Source organism: Rhagoletis zephyria, unplaced genomic scaffold, assembly GCF_001687245.7.
Source record: "Rhagoletis zephyria isolate East Lansing unplaced genomic scaffold, Rhagoletis_zephyria_1.1 Rzeph_scaffold_00047, whole genome shotgun sequence".
Classification (NCBI taxonomy): domain Eukaryota; kingdom Metazoa; phylum Arthropoda; class Insecta; order Diptera; family Tephritidae; genus Rhagoletis; species Rhagoletis zephyria.
The window spans coordinates 485060-504130 of record NW_016157131.1 but is presented as its reverse complement, the minus strand read 5'-3'; the positions used below and the strand labels follow the sequence as shown (position 1 = coordinate 504130).

The 19071-nt window shown below is 34.8% G+C and overlaps 3 protein-coding genes across 5 annotated transcripts in view; 2 read left to right on the top strand and 1 right to left on the bottom strand.

The window, feature by feature from the left end:
* Hydr2 (abhydrolase domain-containing protein 2) overlaps positions 1-6929 on the bottom strand; it is a 28141-nt gene extending 21212 nt beyond the window's left edge. The window contains exon 1 of the mRNA XM_017622497.1: positions 5724-6929. Within this exon, the coding sequence (XP_017477986.1) occupies positions 5724-6016 (293 nt within the window). The 5' untranslated portion in view covers positions 6017-6929. The remainder of the gene's footprint in view (positions 1-5723) is intronic.
* Positions 6930-7263: 334 nt separating this feature from the next.
* On the top strand, positions 7264-8429 carry Trf (TATA-box binding protein-related factor). 2 transcript variants are annotated; one of them, XM_017622514.1, is made up of 3 exons: positions 7264-7404; positions 7471-7559; positions 7630-8429. In XM_017622514.1, the coding sequence occupies exons 1-3, from the start codon at positions 7345-7347 to the stop codon at positions 8147-8149; spliced, it is 669 nt and encodes a 222-aa protein (XP_017478003.1). In that variant the 5' UTR covers positions 7264-7344; the 3' UTR covers positions 8150-8429. The 2 variants fall into 2 exon arrangements, with proteins under 2 accessions (XP_017478003.1, XP_017477995.1); XM_017622506.1 differs by having other exon boundaries at positions 7265-7404; positions 7468-7559.
* Positions 8430-8600: 171 nt separating this feature from the next.
* mon2 (Mon2 homolog, regulator of endosome-to-Golgi trafficking) lies at positions 8601-17670 on the top strand. 2 transcript variants are annotated; one of them, XM_017622479.1, is made up of 22 exons: positions 8601-8943; positions 9721-9852; positions 10004-10429; positions 10496-10621; positions 10688-10888; positions 10967-11201; positions 11262-11403; positions 11482-11608; positions 11677-11983; positions 12043-12344; positions 12413-12607; positions 12909-13297; positions 13368-13530; positions 13592-14017; positions 14091-14318; positions 14383-14537; positions 14608-14770; positions 14835-15119; positions 15194-15378; positions 15453-15926; positions 16739-16821; positions 16908-17670. In XM_017622479.1, the coding sequence occupies exons 1-22, from the start codon at positions 8821-8823 to the stop codon at positions 17114-17116; spliced, it is 5076 nt and encodes a 1691-aa protein (XP_017477968.1). In that variant the 5' UTR covers positions 8601-8820; the 3' UTR covers positions 17117-17670. The 2 variants fall into 2 exon arrangements, with proteins under 2 accessions (XP_017477968.1, XP_017477977.1); XM_017622488.1 differs by lacking the exon at positions 8601-8943 and adding an exon at positions 9561-9588.
* The last annotated feature ends 1401 nt before the right edge of the window (positions 17671-19071 follow it).

Below are 19071 nucleotides of genomic sequence, written 5' to 3'. Positions count from 1 at the left end.
TTTTCATTCTGATCATTTATGTATACATTTGTCTATATCTATCTCGATTCGTTTTGCCTGTTACAAACAACCGTTATGTGAACAAAGTTATAATACCCTTGTGCACAAGTGCGCTCGGGTATAACAATCACCGCTTCGCTTGTAGGTGTTATGTAGGTGCATACATAGGTGCATGAGCTCATTCATATTCAATTCTGAAATCAGTTTTTTACCGGCATTAATTTGCTATACTATACAAATGTATATTGGCATATACATACATACATACGTAAAAATGCACATATTCACATTTAACCATTGAAACACAATACCGGCGAATTTTCTCCCAGTAGAGCGACGACGTCAGCAACTTGCGCTCAAAAATTTCGCTCAGTAAAACATAACTACGAGAACAACGAAATCAGCTGCTTCACAGCCAGCAAAAAAATGTACATTTTACGAACATTGTACTTTACGAGGGTTTTCGGATCGGCAAAAAGTTAGAGAAAGGCTCGCTAACGATAAAACAAAAAAATGTAATAGAAATGTTTTAATTTTATAGGAATTTTTTCTTAAACCACAATATTTTACAATATATAATATTCGCTCACGAATGTTTTTTCAATCTGTTTACGACTGTACTTATGCGCTCCACAATTTCAATCGAAAAAGTACACGAAAACGAATCGTAAACGGCTATCATAAGCGACTTTTTATCCGGTTTTTCTTCGAGAAAATATCTAGTTACCAGCTCGTTTACGATGCTTTTACTGGCTGGGTTATGACAAGGTAAAATTGAAATTTTTACAAACAAAATTATTAACATGAACAACCACAGTATTTTTCGATTTCGATTTAAAAACTTGAGAATATTTAGCATATTGTCACAATGGATCGTATTTTGTAGCTGCCGCCAGCGACAACAATAGAAATAAGAATTTACAGTCGCGAACAGTCGTCGCGCGAAGTTTGTTGTTTGCTTTGGTTGTGTGTGTTCTCATATACATACGTCAGTGTGTTTTAATTTTTACAGCGAACATTCGCGACGAAAAATTCGCCGTTCGCCGGCATTGTGTTTCAACCGTAAAAAGTGATGCGATCAATAATTTGTAATTGTAATGTGAAATACAAATGTTAACACAGAAATAGGAATTAAATGTTTTGTTTTACCAATCAATGCAAATCGCAAATTATCGCAGACATAGCGGCGTTCGCGTGACAGCGGCAAGTGTAGAATGAAAAACGTTTCAGAATATTTTGACATCCAAATATGTACGTGTGTACATAAGTACATGCATATGAGCCATCCCACCAAACAATTTGTGTTGCCAGCAATAAGAAAATGTGTCGCCCTCGGAAACAAATTTATTGCCGGTAATATTGCCATCGAATCGATTTCCTATTACCGGTCGCTTTAAAACGTCCGCCGAAGGCAACTCGCCTGGGCGAGTCGTTTTCTTATTACCTGAATAAGTCCTTTTCTTATCGCATCAGGCGATATTTGGAATAATTTTATTCATTTTAATACTTCATTTATTTTTTTGTATACCAAATTGCAACTTACAATCGGAATTAATTCATTTGCTCGCTGTGAGGCTTCCTATTTTTTCAATCTTGTCCTTGGGCATAATTTAGATGCTTTTGGCCAATACTATTGACGCCATATTCATAAGTTTCGGAATTTTTGAGAACTTTTTTATTCAAAATTGACATGAATGAAGTGATGTTGCCGATTTGTCACCACAGCAATAAATCGGTGAGTCGCCAGTTTGTTGCCATTGACGATTGTTGCCTATTTCTCATGTTTTGCATGGTGGGATGCTAGAAACAGACTTTATATACATACATACATAGGTTTTGCCAATCTACTTCGATCTACTCTGAACTGAGAAGCACAAACGCTCATAGCGACTATTTACCGCACCTATCAATTTCTTATCAATGCAAATTTCTTTTCTCATACCACATAAGAATCCTTGAATTGTAACCAAAATATTTGCCTGCCCTTTGAAGGGGCTTTAAGGTTACAGGTAATTTTCCCTTTAAAGCAACATTTTATTGGGTTCCCAAATAATACTTCAACATTTAACTAGCTATAGGTGTAGTTCGATATGTCGTTTAAATAGAAGATTAATAAAAATATGATTATTTTTTTAATTCAAAGTCAAACCTCCTAAAGTCACTTAAGCTACTTTGATTGAACGGCATAGATATGTGCATATGTATGTATGTACATACGTACATATATATAGCATGTACACCAATATAAATTGTTATTACTAATTAAAATTTCTATGCAATATGCTTCTAACCAAACCAATCAAATACTATTTCCTGCTCACACTTTACATTTAACCCACACTATTTTCTTTCATTTTCTATACTAACAACCTCTTGCTAATTATTCTCATGCATATGTACATATGTATTAACATAACTAGAATATTTGATGAGTCAACAAGTTGCATAAATTATTGATTAGATATGTATGTACATACATATCGTCGCCTGGGTAAAAGATTGTCGTATGTTAATTTCGGCAGGTTGTGGAAATCGCGATTGATGTTTGGAATGCAATCTCACAAAAACGCGAAGATAGATTTTCTCCAAAGTTCACAGAATTCTTAAATTATTTAATTTTTAATGTTTATTGCTAATTAGTTTTGAGTTTATTAAAGATTTTAGAGATTTAGAGTAAAATTTTGTCGTAAGCGTCATTTGTCGCTTTGTCACAAAGAAAACAAAACAGCCCTTGTCATCTGAAGTTTAAAAATTATTGTGAGAAAGTGATATAAGGAATGTTAATCGATGATGGCAATACTGATGAATAAATGCATTAATGGCTGCATTTCTTTATTCATTCTGAACATTTGGAATAAACTTTTCTGTTTACTTATTCTTTAGAACGTTCCTGATGATATGTTAACGCATATTTCAAACGAATTCTGTTTATTCCGGCTGTGAAATGGGATTATCTGGAATGTATAAAAAAACGCAGCCAATATCTTCATTAGGCAAAATATTGCCAATGAATTTAATTTATTATTATTTTATATAATTATTTTTTTATTATTATATAGGTACTATTTATTATTTAACTTATTCGTACTTCGTAAACTTACTTCTTTGTGTGTCACTTTTATTTATTTATTTATTTTTAAGAATTTTCAATTAAAATACAGTTCTTTCTCTAATAAAACCCATATAAACCCAGGTTTAAAAACTTGTAGAAAACTACAAAAAAGTGCAACAAATTTTCACCTAAATTTCAAACTTTTTTCTCGGAAGTGTTTGAATTTTTCTGAATACACAGTTTTATAGCCCAATCAATTTTAGTCTGATAATGTGCAAGTCTCAAGTGCCTACAAGTTACAGCTGATTTTTTAGAATTTTTTTCACCAAGGATGTTGCGGTTTTCTTCCAAATTGAGTTTATTCATTATATGGAAGCCAATGCGACAAAAAAATTCTAAAAAAATTAACGGTAAATCGTAGCCACTTGAAATTTGCCCATTATAAGACTAAAGTTGCAGGGGCTAAAAAACTGTGTACTCAAAAAAATTCTATCACTTCCGAGAAAAAAGTTTGAAATTTAGGTGCAAATTTGTTACACTTTTTTGTAGTTTTCTACAAATTGTTAAACTTGGGTATATATGGCGTTTGTCTGAGAATGAACTAAATTTTAATTGAAAATTCTTAAAAATAAATAAATAAACATAAGTGGCACACAATATCACTTTGAAATGGCGTGCTATAGATATGACCGATACTGTATGTCTGCATTATCTGGCTAGTTTGATTAAAATGCTTTTAGGCTATTAATAAAATGTTTAAAAGGTATACATTAATATAACTAGAGGCATCAACTAATTAATAATAATAATTTTTATATGTATTGTATATGTATTGTATTGTATCAATCGGTATATTAATTTATAGGTACATATGTACATATAAGTATATGTACATTAACTTTTCTCCCCATTCGTTAAGACCTACATACAGGGTTTGAAAAACTGTCAGCAAAGCAGCAACAGCATTACTATTTTTGCTTTTGCTTCGCTTTGAAATTTTCGATTTTGATTCGAACTGCTTTGCTTTTGCTGTAACTTTGAAAAGTTCATTTTGTTTTTTTATCGGTAGTTTATGTAAAAAATTTTATTGCTTTCGATTTGCTGTGATAGTGCTTTTGCTGTGTTGTTATCTGCTTGGCTGTGTTGTGCAGATGACGCTTTTGCAGCATGGTATAGTATCTAAGTACATATTAACTCCGCCATCAATGCAAAGCTTATCAGGGTAAGCGACTAGTGGATTTCCGAACGCATACATATAATATCCTCTATTTCTGCCAATTCGATGCTTCGCAGCAAATTTATACTCAATTTGCTGTTGATTTGCTACTGCTGCGCTGTCTTTGTGCTTCCACAATTTGCTTTCGAAATTTCATAGTAAAACGGCAGCCAAAGCATTTGTTTTTTTCTTAATTGCTTTTGCTTTGCTTTCGATATCATACATGCCGAAGTCAAAGCACAGCAAAAGCAAATTAAATAAAAATATTACAGCATTTTCAAACCCTGCCTACATATAACGATGAAACGCCATCACACGCCGATCACATGAACCAAGTGCGGATAATAAATTCTGATTCATATCATTAAAAATCCAAGTTGTCAATCGCTTGAAAGATAATAAAGTGCAAATTTTTATAAATGCAAAATATTCACTACTGTGATTCGTTGGCGTGTAAAAATGTTTATTAAAATATTTAGGTATAACGCCTATCTAGAAACTAATTCCATTTAAGAGCGGGGAGCATCTCCATAATCATTAAATTGAGTACATGTTTTGCCTCTAATCATTGGATTTAATCCATCCTTATAAATTTTAGTCATAGCTGCCAGAATTTTACTAGACGATAACGAAAGTATTTTTGCACGTACATACATATATGTATATAAGTATTGAGGCGCATGTACCCAGCAAACAATTACGTTTGATATACATTTGAGAATGATTTGAAATCAAAGCCTTTCTCAAATGTCAAACGTTTAAAAATGATTTTATATTGATTTTAAAATTACAGCTTTCAATAAAGAGAAGAGTTTGATCTCCATTTGAGAATATTGTTAACTCTCAAATTAATTTCAAATGTTATTTATCAATTGTACTTCAAATGTGGAAATAAAATTTTTTAATGGAAATGTATATTTCATATTTATTTTTTCTTCGCGATGTACATATGTATGTACATAACAAACGAAACAATTAAGATAAACTAATTTATAGTAAATTCGTCTTGAAGGGTTGCAGCTTCTTCAAATCCATTATTTGTAGCCCTTTCTCTTTGAAAATTTTTTTCTATTCATTGTTTTTTTTTTCAACTGATCTTAATTTTATTCTTACAATTTTTGATTTAACTGCGCATTTTTATATCGTTTGATACTTGAATCTTTCTTCAAATCAACCTCAAATGAATTTCAAATGTAAAATTTAAACCTCGTTGTTAATTTGAGAATCATTTGAGAAAAACATTTGATATCAAATTGAGAAATACATTTTTCTTAAACGTTTGAAAATGTGTTTGCTAGGTAGGTATTCTTATATTCAGACGAATCGAGAATCATGGAATTTTCCTATCAAATTTCGTCTGATATGTAGTAGTACTCATGATATTTTTATCAAGGTAGTACTTATCGATTTATTTGAATATTTTAATTACTGAAGATTTTTTCCACATTTACTTACGGTTCTCTCAGTACTGGTGCAATTTTGTAAATACAATCCAGGAACTGTTGATCCAAACACCAAACGCTTGGCTTCAGCGGCTGACTGTTAACGTTTAGTATACGAAATAGGATGCACATTATAACCGCAATAGCGGTGAGGAATGCAGTCGACATTTTGGCTATGAATTTGATCAAGTGTATGTGATCGAATGAGAATAGTGTAAAATCGGTGATGATCTGTATTAGTTCGTTTTTTGATTTTAGGATATAATCCAGGAATAGATGGAAACGCAGCAACAATTTCGGGAGCATGCACGAAGGGTACTTACGAAACTTTTTTTAATAAAAACAATAGATTTGCTATCAAGCAAAGCGCTTAAAGTAAAGTGGTGTGTTATAAAGTTAAGATATCAAAATTAATAATAAAGTATATGTAAATCTATTCACATAGTTTTCACAATAGAATGAAACGACGTGCTGCGTGTCGCCGAAAAGAAGTTCTTATTTTGAGTGCTTTTTCAGGTTATTGTTTTATAGCAATTTTCAAGACGTGAATGAACAACCGCCAACCCGGCAGATTTTCTTTCAAGTTTATTTACTCCCCTTTACGCCTCCACTTTTATCTTTCCAGACTTGTTTTGCTATTTTTTCTTTGTTAACGCCTCCTCACGTTCTTCCACGGAGTCTTGTGCACTATTTATGTTATGTATGTAGTTAATACAATTGGTTTTATCTTCGACTTTGTTGCAGAAATTGCCAGCACTTCACTATTGTAGCATTCGTTTCGCTTTCAAAATTTAATTACGCTGCTAATTTGCAACAGAACTAATGCACATATTCACATTTTTTGTTTGATTTTTTCTGCACTCAATTTTCTTTCCTGGCTGGATATTTAAGGCGTTTTTTCACACGAATGAAGAAAAATTCAGCGAATGGGAAATTTGGAAAAAATAGTCACTCGTCTTTTCTCCTCGGTCTTATTTATGGTTCTTTATTTTTTATCTATGGCGTTATTGGCGCTTTTGTTTTGTTTCCAGAATAATCATTTGAACACGTTATAGATCTACGGCCACGAAAATGTGAAATTTCTAACGGAACCACAAATTTTGATTGCTTTTACTACAAATTTGTGCACACATATATATATATTTATTTATATTTCTTTATATTTTTTCCGAGAATCCACTCACGACTGAGCCGCTTGACTATTCTCAAATTTGTATCGCAATACTCCAATTTGACTAATAAGACGACTAGGGTTGCATTGTCAATTTTCACTACGTTAATGCGCCATTCGCTTCATGAATTTAATTACCAAATGTATGATTCTCTCTTGTGTACTTTGTTTTTTAGTACGAAAAATATCCAAATAAGTACTTACCTTCATACCAACATTAATCATACAAGTTTTTTTAAAAAACTAATTCCATTACATTTGCTTACGTTCTCATAATATTATTTTGCAAGACGTTGCATATTTATAAAAAGAATCGTAACAAAATGCAGCTCTGTGACGAGTGAATTTGACTAGCAAGAAGAAGAAATGTCAATTTATCGTCAGCCGTCAATTTACCATTCCTTTTTGCTCCTTATTTTTGACATGCTGCAATTTGCATTTTGTTTATATTGGATTAAACATTATGGATTCAGCAAATGAGTCGTCTTTACGCAATTTGTTACAAGCTCCTCCGCATAATAAAGTAAGTTAAAGTAAGAATAAATACTTGATAAATACCCATAAAAAACTGCCACACCAAAATTAGCAGCCAAATCCACATAGCACGCTACAACCGCAGCAGCCGGCCGTCACACCTTTTGTTGAACCCAAAGATGTACAGCATGAAGTAAAACTGCAGTGAGTATATTCATATACAAAAACCATAATACCCAAATATCGGTGAATAATCACTCTTTCAATTTAATAGAAACGTGGTAGCCACAGTCTCAGTTGCTTGCGAATTGAATCTTCAGGATATAAATTTTCGCACGCGTAATTCTGAATATACGCCATCACGCTTTCATGGTGTTGTAATGCGCATGCGAGAACCACGCTGTACAGCGCTTATATTCCGCACCGGCAAAATAATTTGCACAGGAGCACGCAACGAAGGTGAAGCCAATTTGGGCGCTAGAAAATTTGCACGAATTCTACAAAAGCTCGGTTATCCCGTGAAGTTTGTTGATTTCAAACTACAAAATATTGTAGCCACTGTAGACTTAAGGTTCCCTATACGCCTGGAAAACTTAAATCAAATGCATGGTCAATTTAGCTCATACGAGCCTGAACTGTTTCCTGGCCTAATTTATAGGATGGTTAATCCGCGGATGGTGCTTTTAATATTCGTCAATGGTAAAATTGTATTTACCGGTGCCAAAGCGCGGAAGGATATAATGGATTGTCTAGATAAGATATATCCTACCTTACTTAGCTTCCGAAAGAATTAAGGCTGTTGCATGTAGTATTGTAAGGAATTATTTTTTATTTTGTCATGTGTGCTACGTTAGCTATATTGTAATATTTATGGACATATATGTTTACCTATTTTGTTTATTTGCATATTTATTGTAATGTAGTTAAAACCGATTTTGCTGTAAGGAGCGGACACGACTTTACAAAGGTTGAAGTTGTGCGCTTATATAATATGTAGAACATGATACAAATATTTAAATGCTTTTTTTTATGAAATAGACTTAATATCTTTCAGATCCGGAGAATTACTGAGGAAAATAAAAAAATCAATAAAATTGCTTTGAACAAATGTGTTTTTAAATTTTTGAAAATCTCATTTATGCACTTGGAACAAATTTGTTTACATTTCGTTGCCACGGCATCCCTACACTTGACCATTCATTAACACTACAGTGGCTCTGCAACGCAATGTTGTCACGTCAGCTGTCAAAATGGATAAAAGAAACAACACAACCACACACACCGTATAGAAAGAAAACGTATTTGGCAAATTTTATGCAGTTTTTTCAACGAAAAAAATATTGTGTTTTGCATCTTTATAAACAATAAAAACAGCAATAAAATTGTGATGCAGAGTATTAGAAGCTGCGTAAATAAGTAATATTTGTTTTGTGCATTGTTTAATCTTGAAAATTAAGACGTGAAAATGTCTTTCGTACGCACCTCGACGGGTGGTAATGAGTCGGTGCATAAATTTGTGGAGGCCCTACGTGCAGACTTTAAGACACTCTCCCTTGAAACGAAAAAGAAATATCCATTAATAAAAGAGGTGAGCTAATAATTTATCAAGAAAAGGTGTAATATGAGATTCCCACTACTCCAAATATTTTTTTTTTTGGGTTTTGGATTATTGGCCAGTTCCTAAGAGTTAGGACCGCATACTCCAGGTCGTTCCTCCATGTATGTTGTTCCTCCGTGTATGTTATCTCCTGACTGGTGTAGTTGTAGGTCGGTACGTATTACGAATTGATCGAAGGTGGAGGTTGGGACACTTTAGACGACNGCTACTCCAAATATGCGTTTGTTTTTGTGGGGCGCAATGGGATGTCGAAAATTTGTGCCACTACTAGGTGCGGCGTGCGTGGGGGTGGCAGCAAGAGATATTCTTCATACAAAAATATCGCACACGATCTTTAAAAGTGACACAACTCAAAAGTACACGTTTGTCAGAAAATGAGAAAAAATATTTCTTAGCACATGCTAAAAATATGGGCAGAGGCAACTTTACCTTCGCTTTTTTCAAGAAATTATAACAAAAATTCGCTCCAGCTTTTGCTGCAAAGTAAATAAAACATCTATATACATTTTTAGCGCATAACTGCAAAAAAGCAAAATTTTGAGTTGTGTCACTTTTGAAGATCGTGTGCGATATGTATTAAGTGTTAATAGCCCATTGTTAGCTAAATGCAACCTGGTAAATATGTTAATGAATGGTTATATTTTGCTAAAAATAACTAGGCAATTGTAAATTGAACGTTTATAATTTGTTCATACTTTTGTTTTTAAATTTTTAATTACAACGTTATATTTACAAAAAATTTTCCAGTCATGCGAAGAGGCTATATCGAAACTAAATGCTGCTAGCAATAATCAGCAAACATCCGTTTATTACACTGTAAACCAAATTCTATATCCACTTGTGCAAGGATGTGAAACCAAAGACCTGAAAATCATAAAGGTGAGTCATAATATCAAGCTCGCACATACATATGTACGTGTATACACAATTTTCCTTAGAAATTACTTTACCGGCAAAACTATTGCTACTTATCTTATCGCTGCTTTGATCGTGATTATTGTTGTTAATGTTTGTATTTTATATATTGCAGTATTGCCTCGGTATGATGCAGCGGCTTATCACCCAGCAGGTGGTTGACCAAAAAGGCGCACGCTATATAACAGATGCATTGTGGATGCTTATGGAAAACAACATCGAAGAGGTGAAGGTCTTACAAACGGTTACACTGCTGCTGACTACCAACACCGTAGTTCATGGCGAAACTTTGGCCAAATCCTTGGTCTTATGTTTTCGACTACATTATACAAAGAATTCGACGATTGTCAACACCGCGGGTGCTACGATTCGACAACTTGTTTCGTTGGTATTTGAACGTGTCTATTTGGAGAAAGATTCAGTTGCGTCTATACAGGATGCGGCGCAGAATGCTAATAGAGAAATTGTGGATGGTGAAAACAGCGCGGCGGCCAATGCTGATATGCAAACCTTTGCAGCAGATGCATTTTTCCTCTTTCAAGTAAGTGTCTTTGAAGTACTATTTTGGATAAAATTAATATCAATAAAAAATCTATTTTTGTACCAGGACCTCGTACAGCTGGTGAATGCTGATCAGCCCTATTGGCTCATTGGTATGACAGAAATGACGCGCACTTTTGGCTTAGAATTACTCGAAGCAGTATTAACTAATTTCAGCGCAGTATTCCATGAGGTAGCTCGGTTGGCATTCGAAGCATAAAAATCAACATAAGTGCAAACTCATATATTTTTCTTACAGAATAACGATTTCCGTTTGCTACTTAAGGAACGCGTTTGTGCGTTGGTTATAAAACTCTTCTCTCCAAACGTAAAACATCGTCAAGTGCCGCCGCCTAGTAATGGCAACACTGCGGTACCCAATGACAAACCCTACTTTCCGATCAGTATGCGTTTACTGCGCTTAGTAGCCATTCTTATACAAAAATACCACACAATATTGGTACGCACGTCGATTTGGATATTATTTTTATTTTTTTTTTGCATAACTAATGATTTACTATTTCATTACCACGTACAGGTTACTGAGTGTGAAATTTTCCTATCATTGATCATCAAATTCCTTGATCCTGATAAGCCGCACTGGCAACGCGCTTTGGCTTTGGAGGTCATACATAAACTTGCCACAAAACCTAATTTAATTGCATTCTTTTGCAAGTCCTATGATCTGAAAAATCATGCAACCAATATTGTACACGATATGATCTCAGCATTGGGCACTTATGTGCGTTATTCGTTAATAAATGCGGCAGCTTGTAAGCGCAATATATTTTTGAGCAATTTTTTTTTACGTTAATAATTGTTTCTCTTCGTAGTGCAAAACGGGCAGCTTCCAGCAGCCAATCAAAATAATCCTACCGCAGCTCATAATGCCGGCAATCAATGTGGATTTATGTTCCGTGGCGTTTACTTGTCGCTGATTGCCACGTTTCCGCCTGGTGTAGCGAAATCCGTTTAGTAAGTTAACTAAGTTAGTTTACTAATTATTAAAACACACTTCATCATTAACCCATTCGTTTTTTTTTTAATTTATAGTTTGGAGATGCTAGACAAGCTGGAGGCACCTAACATACCCGACAGTTATGGTGTCTCTGTTGCTTATGCTATACTCTTGGATATAACACGCTCTATTGGCGGCGTTATACAGCGTACCCCAGAAATGGTTAGTTAAATACTAAGAAAAGCCCAACAGCTTTTAATGAGATGCCAAATATTTCTAATTTGTTGCAGCAACAGCCAACACACAACTCTGCCATCATAACTGAGGAGGAGCACAAGCCGTTGTGCTTGCAATTGATCAACTCCAGTTGGGCGGGTTTGCTCTCAGCATTCGTACCGTTAGTAGATGCCTCAATCGATGAGACTACAACGGATAATATTTTAAAAGCTATGCAGAATTATGCAGCACTTTGTGGCATGCTGGATTTGCTGGGACCACGTGACGCTTTTATAATGGCCATTTGTCGTGCTTCCTTCCCACCACACTATGCAGCGGCAATATTTGCAAACAATGTGCATATGGAAGCAGACTTGCGAGGTATTTAAGAATTTGTAAAATTTTATATTAAGCGGGTATAAAAATTGATGTTCCCGCAGGTCATGCACGCAGCAACAGTCAAGATTTGAATAACCAATTTATAAATACTTGCAATGAGGGAGACTTCCGCCAGCAAATTGTTGCTGTGGGCACACCATTGCCAAGCGCTTCGCTACCACACAGCATAATGCAAGCACCAGTCATGTTGACTACTAAAAATCTACAATGTATGCGTGCTATTTTGTTTTTGGCGCGCAGTAATGGCAGCATACTGGGCACTTCCTGGCATAATGTGCTACAGACACTGCAACACTTGGTATGGATTTTGGGTTTGAAACCATCGACTGGCGGTAGTTTGCAAGTGAGTATCTTCGAAGTTATGCACTGAGTGACGGCATGCAAATAAATATTTAATTTTGTTAAATGTAGGCATTTCCAAAACCTGCTGTCGAGGCAAATGTGGGCATACAAACTGCAGTCATGGCCGATTTGCCAGTGCTGTCACAAATGTTGAGTCAACTTTTTGAATCCAGCCAGTATTTGGACGATGTTGCACTACATCATCTCATCGATGCTTTATGTAAATTATCGCATGAAGCTATGGAACTCGCCTATGCGAATAGGGTAAGTAGTATTTACCCCTCCAATCTAACAGAGTCGCAAAACTTAGCTCATCACTGTTATGATTTCTACTGCGCCGCAAAATGTGCCACAAAAATTCGATTTTAAGTGCTTAAAACTTAAACTTAAAACTTAAAATTTCGTGCTTTAGCAGCATATTGATTGCAGCGGCAAAGTTTGAGGCGCAGTAGAAATCACAGCAGTGATAAGTTAAGGCGTGTGGCTTTGTTATAATGCGGCTGATAGTGTGAAATATAAAATGAAAAAATATCCATAATTTTATTAAAATCTTTGCCTTTGCTAGGAACCCTCCTTATTTGCTGTCGCTAAACTACTTGAGACCGGTCTTGTGAATATGCCACGCATTGAAGTGCTATGGCGTCCACTTACCAATCACTTGCTTGAGGTTTGCCAGCATCGTCACATACGCATGCGTGAATGGGGCGTAGAAGCAATTACTTATTTGGTAAAATCAGCACTGCAGTTCAAACACACAGTGCCGCTAAAGGAAAATATGGAATTACAAACAATGTTGCTTAGTCCGCTCTCCGAATTGTCGACTGTAATGCACGCAGATGTGCGTCAAAGGCAACTCGATTGCGTACTGCAGATACTCAATGGCGCAGGTGAAATATTATCATTCGGTTGGCCGGCTATAATCGAAATCATTGGCGCAGTAAATGAACATCATGGGTAAAATGGCGTGCTTTGTTTGGTATTATTTTCAAAGAAATGTTTATACATTTGCATCTCATAATTTTAGTGAGCCGCTAATACGTACCGCATTCCAGTGTCTTCAGTTGGTAATCACGGATTTTTTGACTGTAATGCCTTGGCGTTGCCTACCGCTTTGCATAGGCACTGCCGCAAAATTCGGTTCGCAAACGCAAGAGTTGAATATTTCCCTAACAGCAATTGGATTAATGGTGTGTTGAACACTGTATTACGCTAAATAATATGAGCTAAAGCTATCATTTTACTTTACAGTGGAACATTTCTGACTTCTTTAATCAAAACCAAGAGAAATTAATGTCGGCGCAGGTTGATGATGGCGCTATATTACCTGATTTTCCAGGAACTATGAAAATGCCACAATTCGACAAACTTTGGATGTGCTTGTATGCTAAATTAGGTGATCTGTGTGTGGATTTACGTCCAGCGGTACGCAAATCCGCTGGTCAAACGCTCTTCTCCACAATCTCAGCGCATGGTAGTTTGTTGAATCCGCCCACATGGCAGGCGCTCGTTTGGCAAGTTCTATTTCCACTACTGGATAATGTGCGTGCGCTTTCCAGTTCGGCAAGCAATGAAAAGGTGGACGCCAGCGGCAATATATTAATACACCATTCACGCAATACAGCACAAAAGCAATGGGCGGAGACACAAGTTCTAACACTTTCGGGGGTGTGCAGGGTAATGCATAGCAGAAGTGTTGGAAGATTTAACATGAATATATGTTAATACACATTGTTTTTTTGTAAGGTAGGTTTTCAATACTAAGCGGGATTTGTTGCAAATGCTGGGGGATTTTGAACGTGCTTGGTCCCTTGTTTTGGAATTCATACAAAATGCTGCCTTGAGTAAAAATGGTGAAGTCTCGCTGGCCGCACTAAAATCGCTGCAAGAAATTATGTATCACAATGCCGACAAATTGTCGCCGTCGCCACTTACTGACGAGGAGACAACGCGCGATAAAGATGAGGAAATTTGGACGGTGAGTTGAGTTTAGCGGAAAGTTTGGCAGCTTTTCAAAACTCTTATTACATCTTTGTATGTAGATTGCATGGAATATTTGGCTGAATATCGGCATTGAAAGCACAAAGATCACAACGAAAAACAACGATGCCCAAGAGGAGTTTTATGTGCCTAGTCAGGCATTTTTAACAGCGCTAATACAAATTTTCCCAGCCATTTTCCAACACATACAACAAAGGTGAGATATCGCGCTTTAAAATTCAAGCCATAGCATTTCAGTCAGTTTAATTTCTACAAAAATCATGCAGATTTACCTTATCTGACTTTGAAAAGTTTTGCGTTGTGCTGACGAATGCGGTCTGCATACCCGTGCAAACTGATGCCGTTCCCTATATAATGTCCTCTGTGTCGGATTCATTGCTAACACCATTACACGATGGCATACTCGATTGTATGGATCTCATACAAAAGGTACTTGATTGTATTTAGTTACAGTCCAACTATAAGAAAATTATTTTATGACATTCCTATGTAGGAAGCAACCAAAGACGACTCTAATTTGAAACATATGATTCCTGTTATATTCCGGCAATTACTGGTTTTTAGTAAGTTTGCTTGCGCCCCACCTGCATATGCCGGCGTCGAGCACAAGTATGTCAAAACTGCGAACCATTACACAAACAATGCTTCCGTGGAAATGGTCAGCATGAATTTTATACCTTTTGGCGAGAAATCGATTTCCATATGCGTGAAATTATATCAGTGTACCGCCATGGAGGATTGTGTTATGCAGGAAAATATTTTACATGAAATCATCAAGGTGCGTTTCGTTATGGCGCAGAAAAGAAAACGCTTATACACATACTAATACTATTTTTTCATTCATTTCAAAAGGCACTCCGCACTCCCCTTGCCATGAAGTACAAGTGTCTTTCGTCCAGCACATGGAAATTAGCTATATCTAGCTTGATTACAGTTCTACTCACGGGTTTGAAGGTGGCACGTGCTAAACCCAATTATTTTACAGGCATGTGGGATGATTTGGCTGACACACTCGATAAATTTTTATTTCCCGCGAGGTGAGTCAATCGTCAAACGTAGACACATCCTCCTCCCGCTCTATCAATTTAAAACAATTACTTTTCATTCGTAGCATTTGTACTATAGAAGATCGTGGCCTTGAAGAAATAGTGCTGGACGAAACAATTGATTGTCAGGTCATTGAACTGTTGCGTGACGAAGTTTTACCGCATGCACACGAAATGCCACATCAGTTCATTATGCAAATTGTTGTGCTACTCAATAAGGGCTCCATACATTCCGCATCTGACTCGAATATTTGTTATGAATCTGATTGGAAATTACGTGAAATTTTTGCAAAGACATGCTTTGAAACGTTGCTACAGTTTTCGCTGCTGGACGATACATGCAATAATAATCGTTTATCGGCAACAACTGCGGGGGTGAATGCATCATTGAATTCGAATGTTTTCACAAGTATGACAGGTGGTGGTGGGAAGGATTTCGCTGGACGCTTGGCGGTTACTGCTTTGCTACATCGTTTCCAAGAAGTTTTGAAGCGTTTCAATGACGACGAACGGCAGAGTGGAAAGTGTCCATTGCCTCGGTAAGTAAATTGTAAATTGTTTTGGATTACTTTTAGGTCTATAAAGCAGTACACACATTTTTGAAGATAAACTTCTTTAGCGTGGTATTTAATTAAAAACATTTTATAGCCCATTAAAGTTTAGTGGGTTAAAGAGAAAATTTCAAAACACTAGGAAATCGCGCTGAATTTTAATATTATTATTTTTTTGTGACAGTGTTGTGCATTTTTTGCCATATAAAGTATGCTCGACAATTTCTTATATAAGGAAGCAACAAAAGTCAGCAAAAAAAAAATTTTAAAAAAAAATTTTTAAAAACATTAAATTTTCAAAGGCTTTTATGTATTTTTTCTTTTTTTAATTTAATTTTTTTTAATTTTTAGACCTTACAGTTTTAAAAAGAAAACTATGTTTTTTACTTCACTTAACATTTAGAAACATTTCATTTTTATTTATTTATTTATTTTTTATTAGTAGAATTTTAAAATTCTAATGTTTCAAAAAGTAATTTTTAGGAACATATTTCTTTCTTTTTTATTTAATTTTCAGCTTTAACAGTTTTAAATTTTGATTAAATTTAATTCTTATTTATATTCTTTTTTGTTTAAAAAAAAATATATATTTTTTAGAGATTTTTAGAGAGCTTTCAATATACATAATTTCAAAGACAGTCGCCAGAATAACCCTGTTAGTAACAACCCTAAAAAGTTAAAGAAAGGTGGCGTCTTAAGCCGAGCGCTTTATAAATAAATTTTCAATATAAAATTCAACACCGAAATTTTGAAACTCTATTGCATCTGTGTGTAATGTGTTTGTTGGTTTTATCTTGCAGATTCCGCCTTTCAGAAATTTCCTTCGTACTTAAGGCCATCGCCACTCTGGTTGTATCCATGAAGAAGGCGCCACCAACAAAAGGTATGCCATTTCAATTACAAACGATTTTTTTTTTTTTAATTGTAAATATTCCAACATACGCATTTGCTTGCCTTATTCTTAACTAGTAAATAAGCCAGCTTGGGATCAGCTAATTGGTTTATATCCCTATCTGGTTGATTGCACTACGACCACATCGCCCGAGGTGTCGCGTTCATTGCGTGAAGCGCTGCTACAATACACAGATCTACTACAACCACCAAAGTGTCTAAATACCGAAGCGGCAAATACTGCGAAGCTACAAAATACAACGACGCAATCAAATGGACAAGAGTAAAAATAAAGTTCAATTGAAAGCAATGATGAAATTCGTCAGAACCAATGACCTTTATGGGACTTTTACAATGACACGCAATGCAAGCGAAGCGAATAAACATAAAAGTTTGATATTTATTTTGAGCACAGTAATAGTTACGCTAACTATACAAAATACAAATATACATACATACATACATCAAAATAGACATACAGACATACAGACATACATACGTATTATATAAACAATAATAAATTATCTATTCGATTACATTCTAATTTGTTATCAAATGCACACGCACGCTTTTCAAATTCAAGTATGTATATTTTTGCTATATACAAGTATGTGGTGTGGTGTATTTAAGTAGGTACTTACGTATCGACCAATGTAACGCTGAATGCGAAAAAAGCAAAAGTGTACCTTTAAAATAAAAGCACGGCTAGAGGAGAAAAAGAAACAAGCAATTTCAAATTGCTAGCGGTGCATATAACTTTTATACACACTCGTTTTATACATACATATGTATTTATTATTTGTTTTTTTGGCAAGTCTAATTTTTTTCGTTGATATTTTATTTATTTGTTTTTTTATTTTTTATAATGTAAATTTTTATTGAATACAATACTTTTTTGTTTACACACTTTGTATATGAGGCATTTCATGTCTCCGCGGCCACCTGTGGGCGCGACCTCTAAGGATTTGAATGAAAATTGAAGAGATTGTAAATAAACCTAATGAGTAATAATTTCAGACCGTTGGTAAAGTTGATATGATTTATTAATTTTTTCTTTGTTTTTTACACACCTTTCCTTATTCAAAAATATACAATTTCATAAAATTTCAATGTCTATTTGCCATATTGCTCGAGCGTTAGACGATCTAGAGTCCGTACGCCTAAGTAGCCCATTACGCCCATTTGGGTACTTAAAGTTGACATTATAGACAATGTTGTTATGTAATTTTTTTTTTTTAAATGCCATAGTCAAAAAGAAAAATGTTTACTTAATTTTTGTTTTGTATACCTTGCACATTAATGTATAAAATTTATAATTAAAGCCCACAACAAGACGGAAGAAATACATTTTTTTTTCATTAAGTTTCGTTAAAAGGTTTACAATATACAACGGTTTAAAGAAAGGTATGTATGACATTTTCTTAAAATTTAAGTCCCTTGTAATTAGGCAACCCTACGTCATATCGGCAAAATATGCTGCACGTATATTCATAGCACCTAAACCTTCGATCTCTTCAACTTTCATCCAAATCCTTAGAGGTCGCGCACAGAGGTGGCCGCGTTGACACGAAATTCCTCATATTTTAACTTGTCTTAAAACGTATTATATAGCATTGAATTGAGCATTAAAGCATTAAAATTTAAAATACAAAATGCAAGTTATTACCTATGAAATATTAATTATACAACTAACTAAATTTAGAGATCTTTGTAGTGAACGTTTTTAATAAGATTAAATCGATACAAAAAAAAAAAACAAATATTGATACTAGTAATAATACATACATATATACATATACACGATATCTTGTCCTATTGTACTTTCAGCCATTGATAAAGTAATAAAACAATGTTTTAGGCATAGATAAAACAAAAGCAAAGAAAATACGAATTTATTGAAGCCGACCTTTCTTATGCAACACACCGATTTTTCGTCATTGGTTAGTATGTACTATCATCTTTGGGGTGTACTTTCTGTTGGCAACTGATTTTTTTAACGCAATCCAGTACACTGAGCAATGACGTCATCAGAACAGTGTGGTAGATAAAGTAAAGACGTCATTATGAGATGGAAAGTTTAAAATTACGCAAATTTTGGCCGGTTGTATTAAATTTGAATTTATTTTGGCGGTTAGGCCTCGATATGTACTACTTATGTATGTACATATCAATTTAGTATGATTATACGCAGTTTGTTTTTCGACCAATAAACACGTTTCCTTTGCTAATCAAGTTATTTGTA